Source organism: Alligator sinensis, unplaced genomic scaffold, assembly GCF_000455745.1.
Source record: "Alligator sinensis unplaced genomic scaffold, ASM45574v1 scaffold237_1, whole genome shotgun sequence".
Taxonomy (NCBI): Eukaryota; Metazoa; Chordata; order Crocodylia; family Alligatoridae; genus Alligator; species Alligator sinensis.
The window spans coordinates 4334554-4360897 of NW_005841849.1; the positions used below are offsets into that span (position 1 = coordinate 4334554).

At 43.0% G+C, this 26344-nt stretch overlaps 1 protein-coding gene across 1 annotated transcript in view; it reads left to right on the forward strand.

The window, feature by feature from the left end:
- The first annotated feature begins 27 nt into the window (after positions 1 to 27).
- LOC102383500 (claudin-19-like) overlaps positions 28 to 26344 on the forward strand; it is a 27295-nt gene continuing 978 nt past the window's right edge. The window contains exons 1-5 of the mRNA XM_006016036.3: positions 28 to 1895; positions 2301 to 2577; positions 20641 to 20805; positions 20979 to 21060; positions 24455 to 24565. Coding sequence (XP_006016098.1) covers positions 2358 to 2577; positions 20641 to 20805; positions 20979 to 21060; positions 24455 to 24565 — 578 coding nt within the window. The 5' untranslated portion in view covers positions 28 to 1895; positions 2301 to 2357. The remainder of the gene's footprint in view (positions 1896 to 2300; positions 2578 to 20640; positions 20806 to 20978; positions 21061 to 24454; positions 24566 to 26344) is intronic.

Below are 26344 nucleotides of genomic sequence, written 5' to 3' on the forward strand. Positions count from 1 at the left end.
CCCGCCCGCCATGTTGGGAGGGGCTGCGCCGCCGGTGGCGCTCGCGGCGGCTATGTTGAGTGGGGCAGGGGAGCGCTTCCGGGGCGAAGGGAAGGGAATGAACGGTGATCGTCAGTCGAGCTGTGTCTGGTTCAGCGCTCTTCCCGTGCAGCAGTGCCCTGAGAGTGCTCGGCCTCGGCTGGCAGTGGAGGGGGGCCGGGGGCAGCCCCAGCCTGGCTTCACAGGCGAAGGGGCTGTGACCTGAGCCCAATCCAGCCCTGTGGGGGCAAAGGGATGGCTGGCCCTCGACTGTCTGCACGGCGGGGCTTGGCATGGCCCCGGGGGAGGAAGGCCGTGTGTTGTGACCCAGCCCCAACCTGGCCAGAAGAAGGGAAGACAGTGTGGCCTGGCCCTAACCCAGCAGCCCGTTGAGAAGGGGGCATGACCTGGCTCTGATTTGGTCATGGCCCAGCAGGGCTCAGGATTTTGGCCACAGGAAGGGGTGGGAGTACTGACAGCGCCTGGGGTGGCTGTCTTAGAGGACATTCCGGTTTCTTTCTGCTCTGTTCTCTATTGATACAAAACACAACAATTTTTCTCTTTCTTGAAGAGAAAAATAAGAGGACATAAAGGCGTTGGGTTTTGTATCAATAGAGGACAGAGGAAAACTGGACTGTACTCTATGATGGCCACCCTACCAGAGCCCCCTGCTGCCGGCTGTCCCAAACCAGGGGGACGCCTGCGGGACAGATTCCACGGACTAGAGTTTAAGCAGCCCTGCGCTAAAGCATCTGCTCCTGCCACTTTTGGAGACAGGATACTGGGCTGGATGAACCATTGGTCTGAGCCAGCAGGAGCATCTACATGTGCGCCTGACTGCACAGTTGTTCCTGCGCAGTCGTTTAGTACTAAATGACTGCAAAGTGACTGCTGTTACTCTGCAGTCCTGGTGGCGCTCGGGTCATTTCCAACCCTACTGTGCAGTAGCTTGTTGCTACTACACAGTAGTGTTGGTGTCACAGTTTGTGCCCCTGCACTACGTAGACACGTATGTCATATTCTTATGAGTTACCAGACTTTGCTGTAAAGTCTGTTGATCTTGTTACATTGTTTTAAGTGTTGACTTTATCACAGATTTCCTTTGTTGATCACTAAATATATGTTTATGGATTGCAGCATTAAAAGCATTAAGGAAAAAAATGTTTGCTTTTTAAATATGCAACTGGACCTTTATGGTACAATATAAAACAATGTAAACATAGAATGAACCTGATCTTATAACTAAATTCTTACCCTAGGCCATAGGATTTGAGTGGAAAACTGAGCTAGAGCCTGAATTATTTAACTTGGACTCTAAAAAGTGGTTCAAGCTGAGAGGAAATTTTAAAAGTGTACCCGTTTTGAACCATTTTCTTTCTTAACTGCAACCGTGAGCTATTTTCCTTCTTATTCAACTTTGCATAAAATCCCCGTGATAACCAAAGATATTGTTGCATAGAATCTGTTATTAGGAAGATACTGAACATCAATTTCAATCTTTTAATACAGTTTAACAGCTGAAAGCCTAGGGTCTCTGATATTTTTTGACCAACCAGCTCTTATGAAAGTGCCATCAAGTGATCATCGGAGTAGTTTGAGAACCTTTGGCTCTTAGCTTATCCACTATTGCAACTGCTTTTTATTTGCTTTAATTTGTTCATTTTACTGAAGCTATGTTGGAAGGAAATACTGTGTTTGAATGCTTGACCACCAGCCAATGATCTGGCAGGGAAGCCTTGATTTTTAGTTGTAGGGGGAAAGGTCTTAATATAGTACAAAACATTTACTCTTGTTTGATCAAACTGACCCTCACAAAGTGCTGACATTTATTTCTAGCAGAAAGGCAAATGCAATAGACAGAAAACATTTCTGTAAACGTAAGTATTAGTGTTCATTTTGTTTGAAATTTGCAGTTTAATAGAGTTTAATCTGGTGGTGTATAATTAATCCACTTATTTTTATTCTTGTATTTGATTGCTTTAAAATAAATTTCAGTTTGTAAACAGAAATGGAAATATGACACTGCAAATTCAAATATAGGAATGCCTGTTTTATGGCAAATATTATAAAGATAAAGAAAATTAGCATTCTGTAAAAGTGTGCTAAAATGTTTGGATTGTTTTGAGCATTTCTTTAGAGGCTAAGATAAACTTTAAACATGTACTATACTGTTAAACAATTTTGCAGATAGTTGCAGTGTTAGGTTGTTTATGTAGGGAACAAGAAAAGAGACTAATTTAAACAATGACTGATATATTTCATATGTAATCTATTTTTAATAGGGTTCTGATACCAGAATCTTCGGGTGACTACTTTGAAAACCAGCTTCTCACTGAAGAATGGCATCATTATGTTCACAAATTTCTTCATTGCTTCTTGCTCTATCTGGGTTCATCATTTTAGTTGTTATTACTCTGTCCAACAAATGGAAATTTTCCAGCACTGCAAAAGAAGCTGTTCTTACAAAATGGCTTTCTGAAGGTCTCTGGATGACTTGTGCAAGTACTTCATTGGGAATAGTAGAGTGCAAGAAATTTTTCTCCTTTCTGATTGCAGACCGTAAGTGTATGGTTATTTAAACAAAATCCAAGTTTTTGGTTTACCAGTGTTTTTAGACAGGGGAGTAGGCAGTAGTTGCAATAACAGACTGTGTTGGTGCCCTTTGGTCTGGGTTCTAGCCTGTAACCAAAGGGCATCAATACAGTCTGTTATTGCAACTACTTTGATCTGATCTGAAATAGCAACTCCAGTCTTTGCCCTACCATGTTCCCTGTGACAGGGTGGGGCCATTGGATTCCATAATTTACCCTTTTTGTAGCAGCACACATGAACATGCTACGGTGCATAGAACGTGTGGAAACTCCAGTGAATCTGATCTACCTGTTGCCTTCAGTAGCCTCAACTTTCTGCACGGAAGTGAATGTCACTCCCAATTGTTTTAGAAAATGTACAGATTTCACTTGTCACTTGTCTTTTGTTGTTAACTACAAAAAGTCTGTATATCGGTAGGTTTGAAGCGTTTATTCCACCATGGGAGATGCTGCTGTGTTGTCAGGAGAACAATGTTAAACACTCTCTCACTGTTCAGATTTTTTTCAGGAAAGAACAAAATTACTAATTCCCTAATGTGTATCAAGCTAAACAAATCATGATATTAAGGGCAAATCCTATTTCACCTTTTAGACATCGATGTCCACTTTGCCATTTAAGTGTGATCCTATTCCACCCTGTTCCAGTGCCTGAAAAACAATGCAAAATGGGGATGGGTCCTTCTCTTCACTGTTTTTGGTGACTCACCCATAAGGCTGAGATGGTGTGTGGCAGGGCACTGTTGATGCCTGACACTTTAAAGGCTGAGCCAAGCAGCCAGCAGGTGCTTGACTGTGACGGCCATTTTAGACCCCTGGCTGCCTGTGTAAACAGAGCAGTTTGCTGCTGGCAGGCCAGGCAGTATGCAACATCCTGGAGGTAAGGGCAGGAGCTTATGGGGATGCATTGGAGGCTCCTGGTCCTGGGCATTACTTAAAACTACCCTGCCAGGAGTGGGTGGCCTGGTGGGGCTCCCAGTGGTACAGAGGACCTTCAGGAAATACCAGGCCAGTTGCCACCCTGGTGAAAGGCGGGTTGGGGTGCCTTAATAACCCCAACTCCCACAACTGGGTGAGTCACCTGATAATAGGGCTAAGAAAGCAGACCCAGGTTAGTGAGTGGGCTATAGACTCAGAAGCCTGACTTAAAGTACCCTCAACTGATCAGTGCTGGGGCCAGGACCAGAACGGTCAAAAGGGCTAGGGGCCCACTATGAGGGAGGCCCAGAGCTGAGGGCCTGGGGTTTCCAATTGGCCTTAGAGGTGAGGCCAGGGCCTGTGTGGCCAAAGGTCCTGGGGGACCATGCCCGAGGGGAGAAAGAGTTCAGGGAGCTAGCCAGCCCTGAATGAGGGCAGAGTAGGCCACCTGATTGGAGGGATCCAGATTGGAGGATTCTGGGGCCCAGTGTAGGGCTGATGAGGTTAACATCTGTGGATGCCATCTGCAAGGGTTTTGGCTGCAGTGTAGGGGAGGAATGGAGCTGCAGATAGCGGGAAGGAATGGAGCTGCAGATAGCGCCCCCCTGGCATCAGGGCAAGAATGGGCAGCCTCCCACCTTAATTAACACCTCAAGTAACAATAAGGCATGGTAGGTGAGACAGGTGGGCAGCGTACCCAAAGGCAGGTGAGGAAACTAGCCCTGTGGGACCCCACTTTCCCACAGTGTGTTACAGAATTATGCTTGAGTATTTTTTTTCTGGGACTTCAGCAGGGTGGACTAGGTTTATACTGTACTTAAGCACTTGCTTAGACAAGTAACAGGTGGAATTGGATCTGTCCTTAAATGTCATGCTAAATTGTGCGTGAATTATTGATTTAAAGCAAGGATTTGCTAAAGGTAATTGAATGTATTATTAATGTTGCATATCAAAGTGGTTCTAGAATTTGTGATTACTCAGAAGACACCGTTTTAGATTAAAATATATCTTCTGTGTTTTCTAGGATAAGACTTGCAAGTGTGGTAATTAAGCAGCAGCAACTGTAGCAACAGATGAAGGGTCTTTTTTAGGGACTGAAAATTATTCTGGATTTAATTTTTCTGGATTTACCATATGCACTCCTGGATTCAGTGCCAAAAAAATCCTGCTAGACTGAAGGGTCAGTGATTGTTATATATACTAAGTTATTATCTCAACCAATTAAGAAAATAAATTATTACTTTGTGCTATTGAAAACTGGTATTTCAGAGCTATCTTGTGAGAGAAGTTTTCCATCTATTAGCCAAATATTGGATCCTGCATTTAATACAATATTCTAGGTACTGTTCTGCTTTTTCTTCCACTCCCTTGAGAACGTGCTGCATGCAGTGGTGAGAGCCACCCCTCCTCCCCCTTCCCACACCCCCTGGACGAGCTGCAGCTCTGTCCCACGCCCTCCCTCCCCCCGCTGGGTAGTGCCTGCCCCTACTCCAGCCCCACACCCTCTACACCGCAGGGCCTTGATCTGCACACTACCCCCCCGGCGCTCCCTCCTTTTCCACCACAATAGACTTACCAGCTTCGCGCAGCTCTCCATGCTTCCAGCTGTGCGCCTCACTGCCTATGTGCTGCGCTGTGGCTGCGCACTAGGCCTGTGCGAGTAGGTAGCTATTCGATCTGACTTCAGATCCGTCTGCTTTGGATGCCAGCGATCCAATCCAGAGCTGTGGACCGGGATCCCACTTCGATCCGGCCGAAGTGGCTCTGAAGCTTCAGAGCCGGCTTGGAGATCCAGCCATAGGGTACAATGGGGAATCAATCAAATATCTATAACTTTGTTGTTTTTTGTTTGATTTGGATTAAACTTGCAGGGGTTGTAGCCTCTGCCGAGAGCATAAAGCCTGCCAAGGTTCAAGAAGATCGGTATAGGGGTTTGAGGGGAACTGCACCCCAAATTCTTGAAAGCAAAACTCATGTCACATGTTACACCACAGGGGGGTGAAAACTGCCGGGGCTGTGGCCCCTGCTGAGGCCATGAAGCCTGCCAAGTTTCAAGAAGATCGGTGCAGGGGTTTCTGGGAAACTGCACCCCAAATTCCTGAAAGCAAAACTTGTGACATGGGTGCTTGTGCAACTGACTGTCTCTGTCTTGGGGCAGTTGATTGTCTGTATTGATCATTTCTTCTCCTTAGTCCCTGGTTTTGTAGGTGTTAACGAGCAACGATTAACACCTACAAAACCATAAACTAAGGAGAGGAAATAATCAATACAGACAATCAACTGCCCCAAGACAGACACAGTTGCACAAGCACCCCTGTAACGAGTTTTGCCTGTCAGCTGCTAGAGGTGCAGGGCCCCAGAACCCAGAAGACCTGCACCTATTTCCTCGACAGCTGGCAGGCTTCGTGGCGGCAGCAGGGAGGACCACCCTTGCAGTTTTCACCCCCCTGTGGTGTAACACATACACATGACATGAGTTTTGCTTTCAGGAATTTGGGATGCAGTTCCCCCCAAACCCCTGCACTTATCTTCTTGAAATTTGGCAGGCTTTGTGGCCTCAACAGGGGCCACCACCCCTGCAAGTTTCATCTAAATCAGACAAAAAACAACAAAGTTACAGATATTTAATTGATTCCCCATTATACCCTATGGCCGGATCTCCAAGGTGGCTCCGAAGTGGTTCGGAGGCTCCGAACTGCTTTGGAAAGCCTAAAGAAGACAGCGTTTTGATCTGGACATGCTGCTTCGGACGCTGAAATGTCCAAAGCTTCTCTGGATCCAAAGCACGGTCCGAAGCCTCGCACAGCCCTACTGTGCACACGCATGTGCCATTTATCGGCCAAATAATCAGCTACTTCGGGCCTATTTCCGAGATAGACACATTTCTTTATATCAGTGCCAGTCCAATATTAGACCAATGTATTGGTGCACCTCTACTTTATAATGTATTTTCCATTCTTCAAATGTCTAGTGAAAAGATTGTTACAAATATGCTTTATTTGTGGACTAGCGCAAGGTTTTCAGGACTAGCAGTGCTTTTCAAGCACTAATAAGTTGACTGATTTCAGACCATAAATCTGGTGCCCACTGTCTTCTGCTTGAATGAAAGAAAGCTCCCCCACTTTGTTATAGACCTATTTAATAGTGTAAGAATTCCTCTCAATTACCTAACCACATCTACAACTAAGATGTTTGACTTTTGCTAAGTATTGGTGTACTGTGGATTTCTGCTTTTAGGATTTGCATTAATGTGGGGATTCTTGATAAGGGTAGGACCTGACTGGTAGCTAGTTCAAAATCTGTTTCATAGTTTCTAGGGTTGGAAGGGATCTGAACAGATCACCAAGTCTGACCCCCTGCCCTGGACAGGAACAAGTGCTGGGATCATAATACCTGAGCCAGATATCTATCCAACCTCCCCTTGAAGACCCCCAAGGTAGGGGAGATCACCACCTCTCTTGGGAGCCATTCCAGAGCCTGGCAGCCCTAACTGGAAAGTAATGCCTCCCGATATCAAGCCTGAACCTCCTCTCAATCAATTTGTGGCCGTTATTCCTTGTTATCCCAGGTGGTGCCCAGAGGAACAGAGCCTCACCTATTTTCTGCTGGTCCCCCCTGGTAAGTTTATAGATGGCCACCAGATCCCCTCTCAGTTTTTTCTTGTGGAGGCTGAACAGATTCAGGCCCTTTAGTCTATCTTCATAGGGCCTGACCTGCTGCCCCCGACCATGCAAGTGGCCCTCCTCTGGACCCTCTCAAGGTTAGCCACATCTCTCTTGAAGTGCGGCGCCCAGAACTGGACGCAGTACTCCAACTGCGGCCTGACCAGCACCGTATAGACGGGAAGGATCACCTCCCTAGACCTGCTTGTCGTGCATCTACAGATGCATCTTAAGGTGGTTAGCCTTACTGACCGCTTCCTCGCATTGGCAGCTCATGTCCATCCTGGAGTCAATGATGACTCCAAGATCCCTTTCAGGCACTGTCTTGTTGAGGAGGGTGTTCCCCAGCCTATAGGTATGTTGCAGGTTCCTTCTCCCTAGATGCATCACCTTGCACTTGTCTGTGTTGAATTCCATTCTATTCTCATCCGCCCACCTCTGTAACCTGTCTAGATCTAGTTGGATTCTGTCCCTCCCCTCCAGTGTGCCAGACATCTTTGTGTCATCAGTGAATTTGGACAGCGTGCTTTCCATGCCCACCTCCAAGTTGCTGTGTTTGTATTTAAAATGTCAGGACATACCAGTGCATTTGTAACATATTTTGCAGTAAGTTTGCATAACCACCAATGTCAACTGCCATAGGCATGTAATAGAAAGTAGGCAGAACAGCAACTCAAAGTTCTGATTAGCTTGGGAGCCATATAGGCAGTCAGTGCTAGCCAGGGAGCCATAATAGCGTAGACTCTCCCAGGGAAGCTATGGCAAATGCAGTAAAAGGGGAAACAAACTAATATTTGCTCAGTCCATTAAGGTCAAAGTCTTTAAAACAGTAAATGTCATTCTACTAAACTAAATGTATGTTTACTAAACGTATGTATATATTTATGATGTTTTCAGATGTCCCCAGTGCATGGCCCCAATTTTCTGTGGAGGGATGCAGATGATAGGTGAAAGAACCATCTGTGCCTTAAGGGCTGCAGTTTAAGCATCATTGAGCTAGTAAAAACTAAGTCCCATGTTCATCCTTTCTGTCCCTGCTTGTTTTCAATTCCACTCCCTTAATGTATAAGAAAAGAAAGATGGTTGCTTCTGTTCCTAATTTGTTGCACTACACTGTTAGAAACCACCACCCAAATCTCTTCTTGCTGACTAAATTTAATGCCCTGTTGTAGTTTAGTGGATCACAATTAATCCCCAATCCCTTTACCTTTTTTAAACGTTCAGCTATATGTTGAGGAGTTTTTAATTTAACTTTTCTTTTATTTGGGTCTTAATATAGTAAGTATTAAGTTATAGTTTGTTTCCTAGTGCGTTCAAAAGCTGCTTGAACTGACGGTGAAGTTCATTTGCAAAACATGCACAGATTTCAATGCTTGCTATATGTGGAAATTTTTACTGAAAAAGCTAATTCTAATATGGAAGCAAACTTTTTTTTAGATAGTTTGGTTCAAATAAAAGAGAGAGCTTTGATCCATTCTAAAGCAGTAAAACTGCCTCAAATGTGAGTGACCCAGAGATTTAAAAAATGTAGTTATTCTTCTTCAAGGGCCTTTATGCATCCCCATTAGTGGGATTTCAGCCCCTTTGGCACTAAGCCACAGCAGTATATAGAGAACCTATGTCCGCTAGTGGGTGCTGTAGTACTCATGCTTACATCAGCAGCAGCTCTTTTTATGTAAGGGTGTGCAAGTCTACTCCAGTTTCTTCACTGCTGCTGTAGTAACAGAAGGTATCACAAGCTATTATCCAGAACTATTCTGCTGGCTACTCAGAATAGAAGAATACATGACCTTGGAAGTGATATCAACTTCATGCCTCTTCTACAATGGCTCTTGTAGTTGGATCTTCCCCAGATCCCTAGTAAGATGTAAGCAGGGCTGCCCCCCCAATACCATATGCCCCAGGTACCAGCATCAAAAACAGTAGTTTTGGCAGGATGCTTGAAAACAGGTATGAGTAGCTCTTAGGGAATGCAATTCTCTTCTTTAGAAGGGTAGAAAAGGAGATTGTCTCAGCTGCTCAGACCACAAGTTCAGGAAGTTGACCCTAGGGTATGTTAACCAGTCCCTGTTCAAGAGCTTGTGACATGGAGCTCTTAACCTGTAAGGTGCTTAAAGAGATGAGAATTTAATTGGAGCCTAAATATTAACCTCCAGATCAGCTCGAGCATCTGGGAAAGCAAGATGAAGTAAGGAACCTTGATTAAAATCTGCCCTAAAAATTAAACCTCCTAATAAAGAAGTAGGAACTGTTAATTCAGATGAATTCAAATGTGCCATTGTCACATGGGAAGTAGTAGACTCTCAGGTAGACAGATTCAATGGCAGTGCAGAGGCAAATTACCCTGAAGTTCTCCCATTTCTAGTTATCTTTTTTTGCTGCAAACAGAAAGTTCTTACGGGATGTAAATAATTCAGTAACATTCTGGAATGTGGTGAATCTACTGTGCCACCAATCTTAAAATTGCAAGGACTCCCCAGAGGCTGAAGAGCAGATTTCTACAAAATCTTTCAGAGAAGTAAAATTATTACTTTGCTACCTTCCTAGAGCTTTAGAAGATTAGGCAACACTTGGACAGGCATATGTGAATATGGTCAGGACTGCCAACCCTGCTCTTATATAAGTCAATGGCAACACTCTCAGAGATTTCTGTGGGAGCTAAAGCAAGTACAATGCTGTTCTGATATTCTTTGAAACTAAAACCCAGCCTTCTGAAAGGCAGGTACAAAATGTCCAGGAAATTTTTGAGGTGCATAAAAAAAAAAAGCATTAAAAAGCAGATGTACCCCATAGATGAAGAATTTGTATCCCTCTTGATAAATGATTCCTTCGGGGGATCATACATAAACTTTACACACCATTGCTCTATAACTGCATTCTATTGTGTTGCAGTGCTATATAAATCTAGCTCGGCATAAGAATATTTGTGAAGATATTGTGCTGCCTGTTCCAGGTGATGAAGAGGCAGATTACCACCAATGGTTAACCCCATTTATATTTGCAAAGCTATTTAAGTTACTAAAGTTAGCAAATGCCAACATAGTATTTTTTTTTTTTTAGCTGAATTTCAATATGGTTGTACCCCAGATTGCTGTATCTCTAAAATAAATGATACTTTGACAAACTGGTGCTTTCAGGAAATTGATATTGCTATTTAAATAATATTCAAGCAATTATATTACTCAATTTTACTTCACAGGTAGTAACTTGTTTTGCAGTGATTTCATAACCTGTGCTTGGTATCCATGAGTCATTTGATGTCACACTCGGTTTTAAGCATGAGTGGGACACTGTTGGGAACACATCACCTTAACCAGAGATCAATAGTCTGTAAAATATTAATGTTAACCATTTATCTACAAACTTAACATCTCTGATATAATCTAGTCACTTTGGCTAAAATACATTCTATTATTGGCTTGCTTATTTTTATTAATACCGCTACAAAAGCATACTAATTTTTTTTTAGGAACAAGGTAAAGTTCCTTCTGTTATGTTTTAATAGTCTAATTTTGTCTTAAAGAAAGTAACATAGTACAAGACCTGATTTGTTTTTAATCAGCAATAATATTACCAATAGTTATAGCCTAGTGTAAACTCTGTGATTAATTAAAAAAAAAAGAGAGAGATTCTGTGAACATCACAAATATTTACCAGCATTATCACTCTAACAAGCTGTTCTGTAAGAGACTTGGTTAGACTTGTCCAACTTTGGATGTACCATGGTCTCATTCTGCAACTTTTAATCAGAAAACAAACTATTAAACAATTTTTTAGCTAGTGCAATCACTGTCTTTATCATAAACTGCTCCTAGTTATTACTGCTGTGTTCTTAAATGCTTATCACTCTGTGGGTTGAGCAAAGAGCAAAGGTAGATTCATTTTGGAGTGAAACCAGAGATAAAATAGCAAGTACCCTTCTAAAGGGTGGATTTTTCATACACATCATTTTAACTTGATACAGGTGTGTTTCAGTATTATTAATATTCACAAACATGTCTGTTGCTTTGGAAGTTACTGGCTTTGTGTTTAGTTTGTTTGGGTGCCTAATGGTGGGATCAACTTTGTCACATAATTACTGGAAAACTTCCACCGTATATGGGAGTGTTATTACAACATCTACCTTGTTTGAAAACCTGTGGAAAAGCTGTGCAGAAGATAGCACTGGAGTCTCCAACTGCAGACAGTTTGATTCTATGTTGGCATTGCCTGGTATGTGTCCATTTTGTGCAATCTTTTTATATAATAGAGGAACTTGTTGGAAATAAGTAATTTAAATTTAGAAAGTCTAATCTTGTATCTTGTCTACCAGTAATGCAAAATTAAATTGACTTTTTGGTCATTAAGGACTTCTCTGACTATAACAATCAAGTAGTCTATAAAAACAGTAGAATGTGTCAAATATAACTCATTAGGAAATGCTATAAGATAATGTTGGTGAACTCGCTTCATCAGGCAATAATGTTTAATAGACATTTTCAGCATAATGTACTCCATTTTCTGACATCCTGTGGGATGATTTCTGAAAATTGTAACATTTCTGGCTTGAATTTGTGGTGTAAATTATTCTGTTTTTTCAGAAACCCATTGCACAGGCTTTTTTTTTAATGCTTGCTATCCAGTACCCAATGGCATAGTGAAGAGGGAGCGGCTGGGATACCAGTCCCAGGCACTGAGTTGGGGGAAGCAGGGCACAAAAATAGAAGCTGCTGGTCTGGCCACCACCGCTGGCAGTACAGCCACTGACACTGCCCCATCTGAAGTGCCTAGATACACCTCTGCCAGTACCCTGCATCTGGAGCATTTTAATATGGCTAGATACAAAATAGTATTTTTGGCCAAATGCATGGTTAGAATGAAAAAACTGTCTTGAATGTAAGAAATTAAAATAAGCTATTACATGCTATTTAAAATAAATCAGTCTTAGAAATAAGGATTTTTTCTGATTGTATTTGTTTTGAATATCATAAGTATACCTGCTGCACAAGCTAAATATGCAGATGTGGCTTATCTTCCTGTGGATTGTTCTAAAGTATTAACCATGTAATGACAATATTCATTAAATTGTACAATAAACTGTAGGCATAAAGTATTGACACAACAAGGAACAATGGTCTTATGTTGCATCAGGGGAGGATTAGGTTGGATATTAGAAAAAAACTCTCTAACCAGGAGGGTGGTGATGCACTGGAACAGGTTACCCAGAGAGGTGATGGAATCTCTATCCTTGAAGGTTTTTAAGACCTGGCTCAACAGCACCCTGGCTGGGATGGTCTAATTGGGAATGGTCCTGCTTTGAGTAGGGGGTTGGAGTAGATGACCTCCTGAGGTCCCATCCAACCCTAATTTTTTATGAATCTGTGATTCTATTATTCTGTTCTTATGAATTGTAAGCATAACTGGTTTGTCATCACTATTCCTAGTTAACTCTGTGTGAGCATTTTTATTCCATAACGCATGCTTTTAAAAAAAAATACTTTAAGCCACTTTGCAAGAAGTTTCTTGACAGTTATTTTAGACTAGCTATTCCATTTTAAATTCATATTCTCTGGAAGAATTGGTATGAATATAATTAGGGGCCTACCAAATTCACAGGCCCTGGTAGCTGATTACACAGCTGTAACAGCCAGAATCCCCAGTTTCATGGCCATATCATTGTCGGGGCTATCATTTTGAAGGTGGAGCAAAGCAGTTCCCCCCATGCCTCTGACTGGCTGAGGAATGCTGAAGGTCCCACCCCTCCCAGGCTGACCCCTAATTGACATGTTTGAATTTTCTTTATTCCACCTGGAGGTTTGGTAGAGCAGAGGGGTCCCTAGCTGATGTCACAGGGCTTGCTGTCAAGGGCTCAGCCTTTGATTTGCTCTGTTCCAGCTGTCATCCTGTGCCCCACCCCCCCAAATCAAGAGAGGGGGACTTTTGGGGGACTTTTCCCTGCTTCCCTCCCTCCCCTTTGGGAGACAGAGAGATGGGAACTTTTCCTGCTTCTTTCTCTCTCTTTTTTTTTCCCCCCACCCCCCAGCTTCAGGAAATGGTTAGTCTGCCTTTTTTTTCCCTCTGCTTTCTCCCCCTCCCCCTTCTAGGAGACAGCCAGTTCCCCATGAAAAAGCTTGGGGAACCAGCTATGTTAAAAAAAAAAAAATAGCAAAGAGCTGGCAAAAAGCTATTTTATGGGAGACTGCCAATTACATGATTTCACAGAAATTGTGTATTTGGTAGGTTCCCAAGTATAAGAGACCCAAAACTACCATACTTTTTGTCCAGGGGGGGACAAGCAAAAAAAAAGGTATAAACATGAGTTATTTTACAGGTAAAATGTAACATCTTAACTAGATAAGAAGTTATTTTAAAAATATTAATTGAATATTCTTTAGTTAAGGGTATTTAAAAAATGGTGCTCGTGATGTTCTTTGCATTGCCTTAAACTGAGAGGACCATGAAAGGTGTTTTGTATAAAATTCTTACATCCTACAATAACAGGGTAATATCCATCTGTTTTCTCTCCACAGACTGCTTATGTGAGCATGGATTGTATTATCATATAAATCCATTAATGGACTGGGCCTCATAACATAGAGCCGTTGGCCCTATGTAGAATCTTATTACCAATAATATAGATACAGCTCTAAACTTATGCAGTCGTGTTAGTACTGGGGATCTTTTAGAATTCTCTAGTGTAAATACAGCCAGTTAGGCAAGACAAAGGGAGTATATAAGTGATAACTGAACAGAAACCGGTTTTAAAGGACTTTTTAGGAAGCACATAAGAACTTCATAATGAAGATGCAAAAGAAAAAGTGAAGGTGCATGAACATCAAGATGACTTGGAGAACTGGTTATAGCAATAGGAAGTAGGATCTGTAGGCTATAGGGCAGAAATGAATGTAGACATATCTGGAATTTGTAGCTAGGGCTTTGAAGGTGAGAACTTTAAGCTTAGATTTCATACAGTAAAAAGGAAGTCAATGACATATATCCAGAAGTTGACACACACAGAGTAACATAGATGTACAGTTGAGAAGCTGGGAGGCTGAACAGGATTTTGCAGAAGTCAGGGAAACGAAAGAGGTTTTATTGTGAAGATAGTAACGAAAAAGCAGTTTCCACATGAAATAAGAAATAAGCATTAGAAGTTAGAGACGCTGTATTTATGGAAAGAGAAAACTCACATTTGGGATTTTCAAGTTGGGAGTGCCTGCTGGGAAACAGGAGAAGAGTAGTGATAGAACAGGGAGACAGAGAAAAGTAGTAAAGAACAAATAACAATTCAGTTTGGTAGACTGAGAGAGTAACAGGCCATCCAGAAAGTGGCTTGGACATCTGGGAACGTGAGGCTAGATAGATAAGTGAGTAGTACAGTTTGGATGTAGAAGCTTAGATAGTACAGCTGTCCCAATAGTACAGACCAGATGTAGAAATTATTTGAAAATCACAGTATAGAAATGTGATTGAAACCATGGCAGTGGACAAGATTAGAGGCAGGATGTAAGGGTCATATTACACATTACACTTAGCTTGTGTTAAATTTACTTAAACCATGGGTGACCATGCATCCAAGCAGTAGAACATGTGCTAAGAGTGATCATGTTCTAGCCAGGTTAAGACTTTTCATGCAAGGAACATGTCCAGATCATATTAAGTAACACATGTTTGACTATCATTGGACTGCTTTGTGGAAATAATACAAGCAATTTGCAGTCTGCACCCAGCTGCGACATCAGCTAGGGACCTCTCTGCTGTACCAAACCTCCAGGTGGGATACGGAAATCCAAACATCCCAGGAGGAAGGATCATGAATCTTTCATTCTTAAGGTTCCTCCAGGATCAAGTTGAAAGCTGAATGCCCACAGCTCTGGAGAGTCCCAGGGCTGGGACTGACAATCACCTGATGGCCTAACTGCAACAGGGCTGATTCAAGACTCTAGTGCATGTTGGCGCTAGGACCAACAATCGGGGAGCTTTGAACTTTAGAGATCATAGTAAACATCAGTGTGTGGCTGTTCAGAACGGTTTTAACTTTCATGTCGCACAGACTTAATTTGTACTAAGTGTCCTGTGTGACAAGGCCTTTAAGAGATAGATAAGGAGGGCATGTTTTGTGCTGGGCTACTAGGGGCTGAACTGAAGCAGGGACAAGAAGTTTATTGTGAAATTCTTTGCAGAAACTTAAGGCAAAAGCCTTAAGTTTGTAGAATGCCTTATCTCTTTGTGCATTTAGAAAGATACGTGATTTAGCTCCAAGTAGGCCTTTAGCTTCCTATATAACTTTTTCCTTTTATATTTTTATTTTCTATGTAAGATGCCTTGAGCATCTCTGAGTATCTACTACAGTTAGTTTTATGACATTAGATTTTAGAGTGAGAGTGTTCTACTGGATTTGTGGATCCTAAATTTGGAACATTGATAGACGTAAGATCTCCCAGGCATATGCCTAAAGCTTATGGTAGCCAAGATTGCTAGTATTTCAGTGAAGCAACTATAGATGGGCAATTCACAGAACAGCAGATGAACTAGTTAAGCACAGAAAACCTCATGGATCTATGGTTCAGGTTCTGTATTTGCACAATATAATTTGTTAGCCAAAAATTTCAGGTTTCCCAAAACCCCAATAAGGAGTTTGTACTGAAGATTGAATGTTTGAATATTCAATGTTTTTATGTGCTGCTAAATTGGATTGCTGCAATACTGCAGTTCATAGGAGCCAAAAAAAATTAATCTGCCTATCTGTTGTGCTACACCTGGGAAATAAAGCATGTGGTACTAAACAGTTAACCAGCTGCCAGTCTTTATTTGTAATGGGCTTTTAAACTTGAGTTTTTACTCTTAAGATGCTCAGAGAGAGATCTGTGTTTTAGATAAGAGGTTAAAAAATGTTCCATTGTAAGGAATATACCTATGCGGTACATAAGAGGCAATTTGTATCCCATTGAAGTAGGTAAAGCATGAACAGTGTCCTGGAAATGGAAAAGCAAACTGAAGAACAGATTGATGAAAAATATGAAAGGTGAGATGATGGGCCCAGGAGAAGATAATTTGCTGGACAAAATAAAGGGAAATATCCATTTGTGGAAATGGATATCAAATTGTGGAACTAAAACAATCTGATCATGAGGGTCTAAGGACGCAGAAACTTCCTTTTAGGATTTAAGGGAGGGTCCCAGGACCTACTTATGGGTTATGAAACTGTAGAAGGTGGAACTAGTCAGCTCACTTTCTTTGGCCACGTTCTATACAGTAGTGCTCAACCTTCTAGCCCCCTGGGTCAAATGAGTGACATGGGTCAATCTGGAGGCCTGATGCAGCATGGGATTGGTGCTTGGGGTTGATATCAGTGCATGGGGTTGGGACATTGGGTTGGTGTACTGGTTCAATCCAATCTCGCATGCAGCCCAACCCCCTGTGCCTGCCCAACTCCACATGCTGGCCCTGGCTACACACCAGCATGATCTACCATGATGAGCCACATCATCTGATTTGGAAATTTCCACAGGTCTGGAAGTTTGGCAGCAACAGAACAGCAATTAACACTATCACCATTCCACAGGCCAGGTAACATGGCCTCGCAAGCTGGATCTGGATGGGACAGACATTGAGCACCACTGCCCTATAATTAACTTTGTCCAGTCAAATTTACATTCATTTGAGATTTTGTATCTGCGAACACTTGACTGAAACAAAAATTATTGGTAAATAAAATGTGGTTCAGCTCTTCCCACTCACTAATTCTTTACATTCCAATCATCTCCAGACATTAAAGTCAGGACTTAAATTGCCCGTGTAATGCTAAAGCATGACAATATACTTGATACATAAATGATGCAAGAGCCTCAATCTTCATTTTGTGATTCTTCTAAATCATTAAAAATGGTTTTTGTTTTGAAGGTGTAAGTACTTAGTAGATAAAACTGGCAGCAACAGAACAGCAATTAACGCTACCACCATTCCACAGGCCAGGTAACATGGCCTCGCAAGCTGGATCTGGATGGGATCTGGAAAAAAAAAAAAATCAAACAAATTTTAATAGCTAATAATTGTTTACTATACAAATGCTCCTGCAATGTCTTCTTTTTAAATGTGAAATGCTCCTGGAATGTCTTCTTTTAAATGTGAAGTGCATCATTTATATATACTGGTTTTAAACACAACTACTGGTAATTTATTTTCATCTAGCATCAGCCTGCTGTAGTGTTTTATATCATGGCACTGGGAATCAGTGAGCTTAACACTTAAGGCTAGATTCTGTTCTACCTACATGGTGCATATACACATGTAGTTAATGTGGAGCAGTAATCTCCTGAGTTTATTGCTCCCAGGCACTCTGCTTGAATGTGTGCCCAGGAGCAATAAACCGGAGCAATAAACCCTAGTCTGTCGTTTGAATGTGCGCCTTGGATCTCAGCATGTTGAGCCAGGCCAGAGCAGCTCCAGCTGGCAGGGGCCCATAAGGTCAGCCTGGGGCTGCTACTCTGAGCTCAGCGTGCTGCAGAGGGACTGGCTGGGGCATGAGGGTGCTTCAGTGCGGGGCTAGCCAGCAGGCAGCCCTCACACTGAAGCACACTTGGGTCCCAGCCAGCTGGGGCAGCATCTACATATGCGCTGCTGTGGAGTTTCACTTTGCAGCAGGATAGTACTTGTAAATACAAGTACTGTCCTGCTGTGGAGTAAATTAGTTTAATCCAGCCTGACAGGGGGACAAATGTAGAAGCTAAGACATCTAATGCACAAATAGTCAGTCTATTGCACAGTAAACAGCTTGTGTAGACCCACCCACAAGGTACATAAGTGTATTCTAAGTGCCTAAGTGTGATCTATTTGATCATGCTCAAGTCCCTGAAAAATTGTTACTACAAAGAGTGGATGGGTCCTCCTACTTCTTCGCTACTTTTTTGTGGCTTAGTCGTAGGAGTAAGATGATGGTGTGTTACAAAAGTGGATGCATTAATAGATTTTCAGGGACTTAAACAAGGTGGAGTAGAACTGCACTTAGGCACTTGAATCTATTTTGGCATCCAGTATAGTCCCTGTGCTGCATTTCCCCCCACCTGCAAAACAGGAATACTTAACTTGGTGAGTCCTTTGATAAATAGTGTTTCTGTGCATGTTGTTGCTATACTTTTCAAAACTATCCCCAAGCTAGTGTTAAGAAAGAAGTTAAAATATAATTAGCATCTTAGAATAAGGGTCAGAAGTTTTAATAACACTGTGGCAAAGTGGGAACTCCCTGACAAGCCACAGTGCTAGCTTCCTCGCCTGCCTCTGGGCACACCACCCGCCTTTCTTGTCTGCCATGCCTTGTTGTCTCTTAATTGGTTCTTAATAAGGTAGGAGGCTGCCCTTCGGATGCCCTGTTCTCCTGAGGCTCATGTATGCAGCTCCAACTCTATACTGCATCTTAAGCCTTGCAGATGTTCCCAACAGCTGAGCTCTGCTCCGATCTGAGGCCAGGTTCAACTCATCCCAGTGTTAGGCCTCTCGCTTTCTGCCCTATTATGGGGCACACTCATACCACCTCCCTCTCACCAAGGCCTCACCAACTCCACCGCCTCTCTCACGCTCTCTCTCATACTGCCCCTTTGCAGGGCCACTCTCATACCACCCCATCTTTTCCTGGGGCCACACTTACCCTGCCCTCACCCAAAGGGTCCTGGGGCTGGTTTCCCTGCACTCCCCGGTCAGCAAGCGCGCAGCCTCTCCGGCGACCCTCATCCAAGCAAGCGCTGGGCGGTTTGCAAAACACTGGGGTGACTGCTTCTAGTCCCTCACCAGGTCACTCGCCCAGCTGCTCTGAATTAAGGCCTCCTAACTCACCCCATTGTTTACCCTTGGCACTTCCTCAGCCACTCCACCCAATCAGCCTCTGGCCCACCTGTGGCCTCAGGCACCCCAAGGCTTACCTGGACCCAACCTGGCCCTCATGTTAGCAGGACCTACCCTTGAGCCCCCTGCTCACCAGGACCCACTTCACGCCTTCCTCACAGGGCCTCACCTCAGGCCCCTTATTCACAGGGCCTCACTACTCACCCCTCTTGGCATTCACATGTTGGCATTCACGTGTATATCCCGGCCCCTAACTCTGGTCTCTCTCCTTGGGCTTTGAGCCACTCACTCTCACTGGGCTGCTCCCCACGCTTCTTGCCTCTTCCCTAGGCGCCATGCCCCTTGCTAGGCTCTCCAGGCCTCTGAAGTGCCACTCTGGTGCAGGCTGTCAGGTGCCCACTGCACCCTGCTCTACACCTCTGCTTCCACTGAGGCCCATACTCTGCCCCCTTATGCTGGGGCCTAGGGTCACACATACACCCCTCAGGCTCATGTGGCTGCAGCTGTGCCTGGCCCCCAACTACCTCTGATGTTAATTGACCCACCTGAAGGTGGAGGCTGGGGTTTAGGCACCCCAACCCACCTTTCACCAGGGTGGTAACTGGCCTGGTATTTCCTGGGGGCTCCTGTGCCACTGGGACCCCCACCAGGCAACTCATCCCCAGCTGGGTGCAGTTTTAGATCATGCCTAGGACCAAGAGCCTCCTAGCCATCCCCATCAGCTCTTGCCCTTACCTCCTTGTGTTACCAGAGCAGCAGCTCCACCAGATGTTGCTTCCTCGGTGCCGGGCAGCCGAGTGCTGCCTCCAGCTCTGCTGGCCTACATCTTAAAATGGCTGCTTGTCAGAGCTGGGCCGCACCTGCCGGTTGCCTCTTCAGGCTCTTACAGTGGCAGATACCAGAGGTGCTCTGCCACACACCTTCCCCCCGCTTAGAATAGTTCCTGGGGGAGGTTCCCCCTGCTGCTCCCCCAAAGCAGGTTCCCCATAAAGCCTGTGAAAGCCCTCAAGTGGCCAGCACCCCCAAAGGTATAAATTACTTTGAAAAACATGGATAAAGTTGTAATGTTTTCTTTGTACACCGAGCCCTTTTTTAGCCAATTACTTGGCTAGGAAGTTGGAAAAAGTTGCACAGATCTGGAGGCAGGGGGGGATGGTATATGCCATTACGTAGATGTAAGGAAAGCTCCAAAGTTTGTGGATGGTATATGCTGTTACGTAGATGTAAGGAAAGCTCCAAAGTTTGAAAAGTCCAAATTGCTAGTAGGAAGAGGGTCTATTACCCCTCTTCCAAATGGCCATATATATATAAACCTCTTGATTCCACAGGATTTTAAGCGATCCATGAAGGGCTTTCTGTAATCTGTCAGGCTTTACTGAAGCCTCTTTCAGTTTTCTGAAACTATAAACCCTCTTGTTACTAGTAAGTGTAGTTCAGCATTAACATTTGCCACCAAATTAACTTCTATGTTCAACAAATATTCTACTTTTTGATGCTTCTCTAGACCAAACAGCCAAACTTTTAAAAGTTGCCTACTCCTAATCATGTCACTTTATTTTATCAGTATGTTTTCACAATTGGGCTTAATGTAATTTCTTGGCAAAAATTATTTTTTTTTGTCTCTCTTTCTAAAACAGCTTATATTCAGGCATGCCGTGCTTTGATGTTCACGTCCATCATCTTGGGTCTCATATCTACTGTGCTATCTTTGTTTGGTTTAAAATGCACACAAGTTGGGACAAGTAATGAAAGCACAAAAGCAAAGATGGCTGTAATAGGTGGATCCATGTTCATTTTAGCAGGTAAGATTCTAGCATTATATATTGAGACTTAAAGTAAGATTTGTATAGATATTCAATAGCACTTTCAGAACTAGACTAAGTGAAATATGGATTTATTTTCATAATTTAAAGCTGCTGAACTACTGTATTAAGTAAACACTTCAAGTATGTGCATCATATTTTTTTCCTTGTAGGTCTCTGTTCCATGATTGCTGTTTCTTGGTACGCTGCAATGGTTACTGCTCAGTTTTTTGATCCACTGTATGGTGGAACCAAGTAAGTTGTAGCACACTGCTTCATATTTTTAAGTTGGCAACAATAGTTCCAATGGGTGATTGCATCTAAGCTATTTCAGTACTTCTGTCTATATAGGTAATTTCACTTCACCCTTGCCCCTCACCACACAAACAAAAGTGTCAGCAAATAAACCATTCTTAATACACACATGTAGACCGTTAAGACCTGGAGTTAATTAAATTACACAGGGAAATAGAAAAATATCAATTAAATAAGCTAAAAATGCTTACTAGATGTCCTACAGAAAGATGAAAGATATATGCAGTCAAGTATTTTGATTCCTCCCAGGAGGTACAATAAAAATATTTTTCACTCAAAATTAGAAACTGTACACTCATTTGACTAATTAGTTAAAGGCACTGTAAGCAGTTTTTCATATTTTATACCAGTTCCTATTTAACTAAACAGAAGAAATTTCAGGGGTAATGATCATTAGCGTGTGTAAGAGAAGTGCATTCATTTTCCTGGAGAGAATTACTGAAAGGGTGATAAAAGTATTAGATACAAAAGAAAACTGATAAGTAAATGAAATAAAAAATCTTGTTGACTTGCCTATAGCTTCTGGGCTTCAACACCGTTTTATGTTAATCAGTTACAAGTTCCATAAATGCCTTGAATAACTGATGTCTCTAACCTTTATCTTTAAAATTATTAACTATAAACCTATGCGGTTCTGAGTGAATTAACAAACATATTTATTAGTTAAGCGTAACTAAGTGTCCCATTTTGAAAAATTCTGTGCAAGCTAAAAGAGGACCTGAGAAAAACATAATGTTAAGTTAAGCACTCCTTGAAATCGCTAAAAAGGGTTACCCCAATTGAATTTCATTTCAGTATTGGCTACAATATTTATCAAATTGGCAAATCTAATTTGTTAGACTTCAGCATGAAAAAGTACCAAGCACCCTGCTTCCCTTTCAGGCTTACAGGTCCTCCTTCCTGTAAAGAACTGCACAAGGAACCTTTATTATCCTCTAGGTTTTTCCTTACTACTGTCCTTTGCCATGATGTCTACAAAATGTTTGACAATGGCTAGATAATGGTTGCGCACAGACCACCCTCTCTAATGCTGGTCTGTATTGTCTCACTGCTTCTTTATACACCTCCATCTGTACATCTCTCTCTTTTGTCTTGGGACTGAAAAAAAACACTTGCATTATCTGAACTTAATGTAAACAATGTTAATTGACAATGTTAATTAAGTACACTGTGCTCTCATCTTAGTTGTATTAGCAGCCCCTCAAATGATTAGCTTACACCATTCTTAAGGCTTCTAATAGTCAGCTTCAGGGCTGCTATTAAAAGCCTTGAAAATGAGGGAAGATAGCTGACTAGCTCTCATCATTTTCAAAGCTTCTCATAACAGCCCTTTGACAGCTATCTTTCCTTTACTGTTTCAATGCAGTTAACTAAAGTACAATTGTGTAAAAAGATAGGCACTGGAACTAAAAGATGCACTTAGACTTAGTTCATTAATTTAACTAACAAGTCTTGCTGGGGCCATCTGATCGCAGCAGTCTTTCCTGCCCAAGTGCAGGGGGGCTGGACCCAATGATCTGTAAGGTCCCTTCCAGCCGCTACCAACTATGGGACTATAATTTGAGAACAGAGATTTGTTACAATGTAAGACAGGCAAAAAAGTAGGACTGGTTTTGTGTTATGTTGTTAAGCAGATTATGTATGTACCTGGAATCCATGTAAGTAGAGTAGGGGTGTGTGTATTGTAGATGGAACAAGGGCCCTAAATTGAAGCGGCAGGTTTTTAAAAACAGCTCAGGGGCTCTGCAGGAAACCTTGCAGGCAGCCCAACAGCAGCCTGGAAAAGCACCTCCGCCCAAGAAAAGCAGTGAGCCTGATCTCCCCGCCCCACCATGGAGCCTACCTGCCTGCCTGAGCTGTGGGGGAGCCTGGTGCTTCCCTCCATGGCTGCGGTGTCCCACAGGACTGTCCAAGCTAGGTGCCTGTGGGTGGGTGCTGCCTGGGCGGGGGGCCACAGCTGCTATGGAAGGTAGCACCAGCTCCCGCCCCCCCCCACCCCCAGCCCAGGGACCGCTTCGCCCACTGGCAGCTCGCTCTCCCCTCCCCGCTAGAGAGGCAGGTAAGTCAGCAGGGTGTGTGCACAACACAGGGGTTTAATCAGCCCTAAATTGAAGCGGTGTTTTTTAAAACCCACTGCTTCAATTTAGGGCCCCCCTTTCATCTACACACACCCCTACTCCACTTACATGGATCCCAGGCACATACATAATCTGCTTCACATAGCACAAAGCCTCTACATAGAGAGCTACACCTCCTCCCTCCTTCCCTAACTGATCCCTTCCATGCAGCCTGTAGCCCGCTATGCATACAACCTAATCATGCATGGCGTCTCACTAGGTCTTCGTTATTCTGACGAGATCATATTCCCTATTTGCTAGCAGGAGCTTCAGTTCCTCCTGCTTATTCCCTGTACTTCTAGCACTTGTGTATAGCCAGTTAAGTCCCCCATTGGTAACCCCCAGTCCCCTGACACCCCAACATTGTTCCAGCCTCTTGACACCAGGTTTATCTCAAACGGGTTTCAGCCATTTTGAAACTGGTTTATGTACATTCAACTTTTGTCCTGTTACAGGTTTAAACCAGTTTCTGATCAGTTAAACCAGTTTATGTATAACTTCTGTCCCTAGCCTGTGTGTTCAGTATGCTTCTGTCACTGTTGTCTGAGATTTGCCTATAACTGATATCAATTCACCCTCCATTTAAACATTGTCTCCATGGGTACACAAAATCAGAGAATTTCTGGAGTTCTTCAAGCCTTTCGTGCTCAGACATTCTTATACGTAGTTTTGTTCTTACCAATAATACACAGTGGGGAATCTGGCTAGTCAGTTCTACAAAGGAGAAAAAGGTAACTAGTAAGTAATGTCTGCACAGGTAATACACAGATGTCTAGAGGTAATACCAGGGCAATTGAGTAAGTACAGTATCCTTCCATTTCCCTTTTACCTTCAAGCTGTATGTGGTCTATTTTCAGATGCTGTAAATCTCTCTCCTTTATGACTAACTCTTCAGTATGTTATCAAATATTTATCGCTATGCTGGTTATCGCTGTCTGTTCTTTAAATGCTTTATTCAGCAAAACACTTAAACGTGCTTAAGAGCATGCTGAATGGATATGAAGACACTGATGTTATTATTTTATCTATTATTGAAATATGTAATTGGGTATTGAAGTTACATTTATAATTCTCTATAATTCTGTCTTCCACACAGACTGGAACTATTTTTTGTACAATTAATGCACCTTAGAGCTCATTGTAAAATAATTGCTTTCTTGTTTATTATTAAACATATATGTAATAATGTTGTATGATGCTTCCATAAAATTTTTCAGGTACGAACTAGGAGATGCACTGTACTTAGGCTGGGCTGGTTCTGTTCTTTTTATGCTTGGTGGGATCTTCTTGACATGTTCATGCAAAAGGGAAAAAAGGGGAAAATACAGGTAACTTTGATTTTTTTTTTCATTTGAGGGCTCAAAGTAAATTATATGCTTAAAATATTAGTACAAATTTATACATAGAAAATTACTGTCTTTTCCATTGTAAAATTTCACAACTCTGTAAAGCCAAAATTAGAGAGTAGGACTGCTAATTCAGCAGTGTCTTGCCATAAGCTTATGAAGGGTTGCATTTATATGTATGTCACATTGACCTGATCTCTAACACTGTCTTGTTACAATTTTTGTAGTAATCAATTATAGTCTTTAATAATCCTGGCCAGTGCTGAGGCTTCTAATATCTACATAATGGAACTATGCAGTCAAAGAGCTGATTTTCTGTTGTACTGGCAAAACTATAAAATCGATTTAACATACAGTGTTTACTATAGCAATAGAGCTCTGTTTTTCCAAAAGTTTGTTAATATTACAATTAGGAGGATTTGTCTTGCAGAAAGTTAAATCCTTTTTCCTCTAAAAACAACTAATAGAGCTCATGAAATTCTTTGGCATTTCTTGTTTCCTCTGCAGTTCTTACAGAACTCTTTATTTAGCAGTCAGGGAGAAAAAAAAAGGATTTCTGGCCTACTTGTTTGTCCTTTATACTGGAAAACCCATTTTTATTTGAAATAACTCAAATATGTAGCAGACACATTTATCTGAGAAACAAATGGTGTTATCATAAACAGTAGGGGTCTATGTACATTTAAAACAGTCAAACAATACTAGGATCAAGTACATCTAAACCAAGTCTGTTTCAAACTTCAACAGTGGATAGTCACAGAAGAAAGCAGCATGCTAGGAGATACTATAATTAAACATTTACAAAAGCTGTGTGAAAACTAGTAATAAGGAACAATATTCCAAGTCACTGAAGTTCATGATAATGTTCCATAAACTTCAGTGGACTTTGAATCTGACTCAAAGACTAAATACAGACATTCAAAAAGCCTGAGGCAGAATCACTCCAGTCTACACAGGTTTCTCTAAGCTGCATAGATGGGATCAGGAGCAAATGGAACTCACATTTGCCCTTTGGTAGGGAGGAAACAGGCAGATGCCTGTACTGGCAGAAGGTTGGGGGTGCTCCCGCACACCTCCCAGCCTGCCGGACATTGCCAAGAGCACCTCACCATAACTGAGCAGGGGTCATCCCTCGTTGGCTGTCAGGCACATGCCTCCCTGCTGCCACCCTGTCATCTGCCAGGCAACTCTCAGACGCAGGTAGCCAGCAGGGGGAGGCATGGTTGCCCCTGCTCAGTGGCATAGGATTTGTCTGGGGTGGGGGGCTTGGGGATCCACCCTAGGCAGGACAAAGGCAGGGGAGGAGCAGGCCTCACAAGCTACTGGGGGGAAGGTGGTGCCACTGGCACACTGTGCATTCCCAGCTGAGTTGGTGGGGCACAGACTGTGCCTCTCCTGTCCTGAGCCCTGGGACTGTGTGCTGGAGTGGCTCCAGGAAGGGCTCAGAGGATTCCTCCAGCCCCCGCAAACCAGCACCAAATTCCCAGCTGAAGCCACTTTCTCCTTTGTAGGAACAGGGACCGCAGCCCGGGGAGCCAGGTAAGCCCTCACCCAGCACCAACTGCTGCTGGCTGGGCTGGCCTAGCTGAGGCGGGTCCACTTTCCAGGGGCCGGGGGGGTGGGGGCTGCCAGCTCAGCCTGCCACAGGGACTTGGTCCCTGATCCATGCAGTCTCGGCACTAGAATTGCCCTCTGCCAGGCACTGCAGCCACAAGGGCATGACTGGTCTCCCCTTCCCTGGGCACCAGAGGTTCAGCCGCT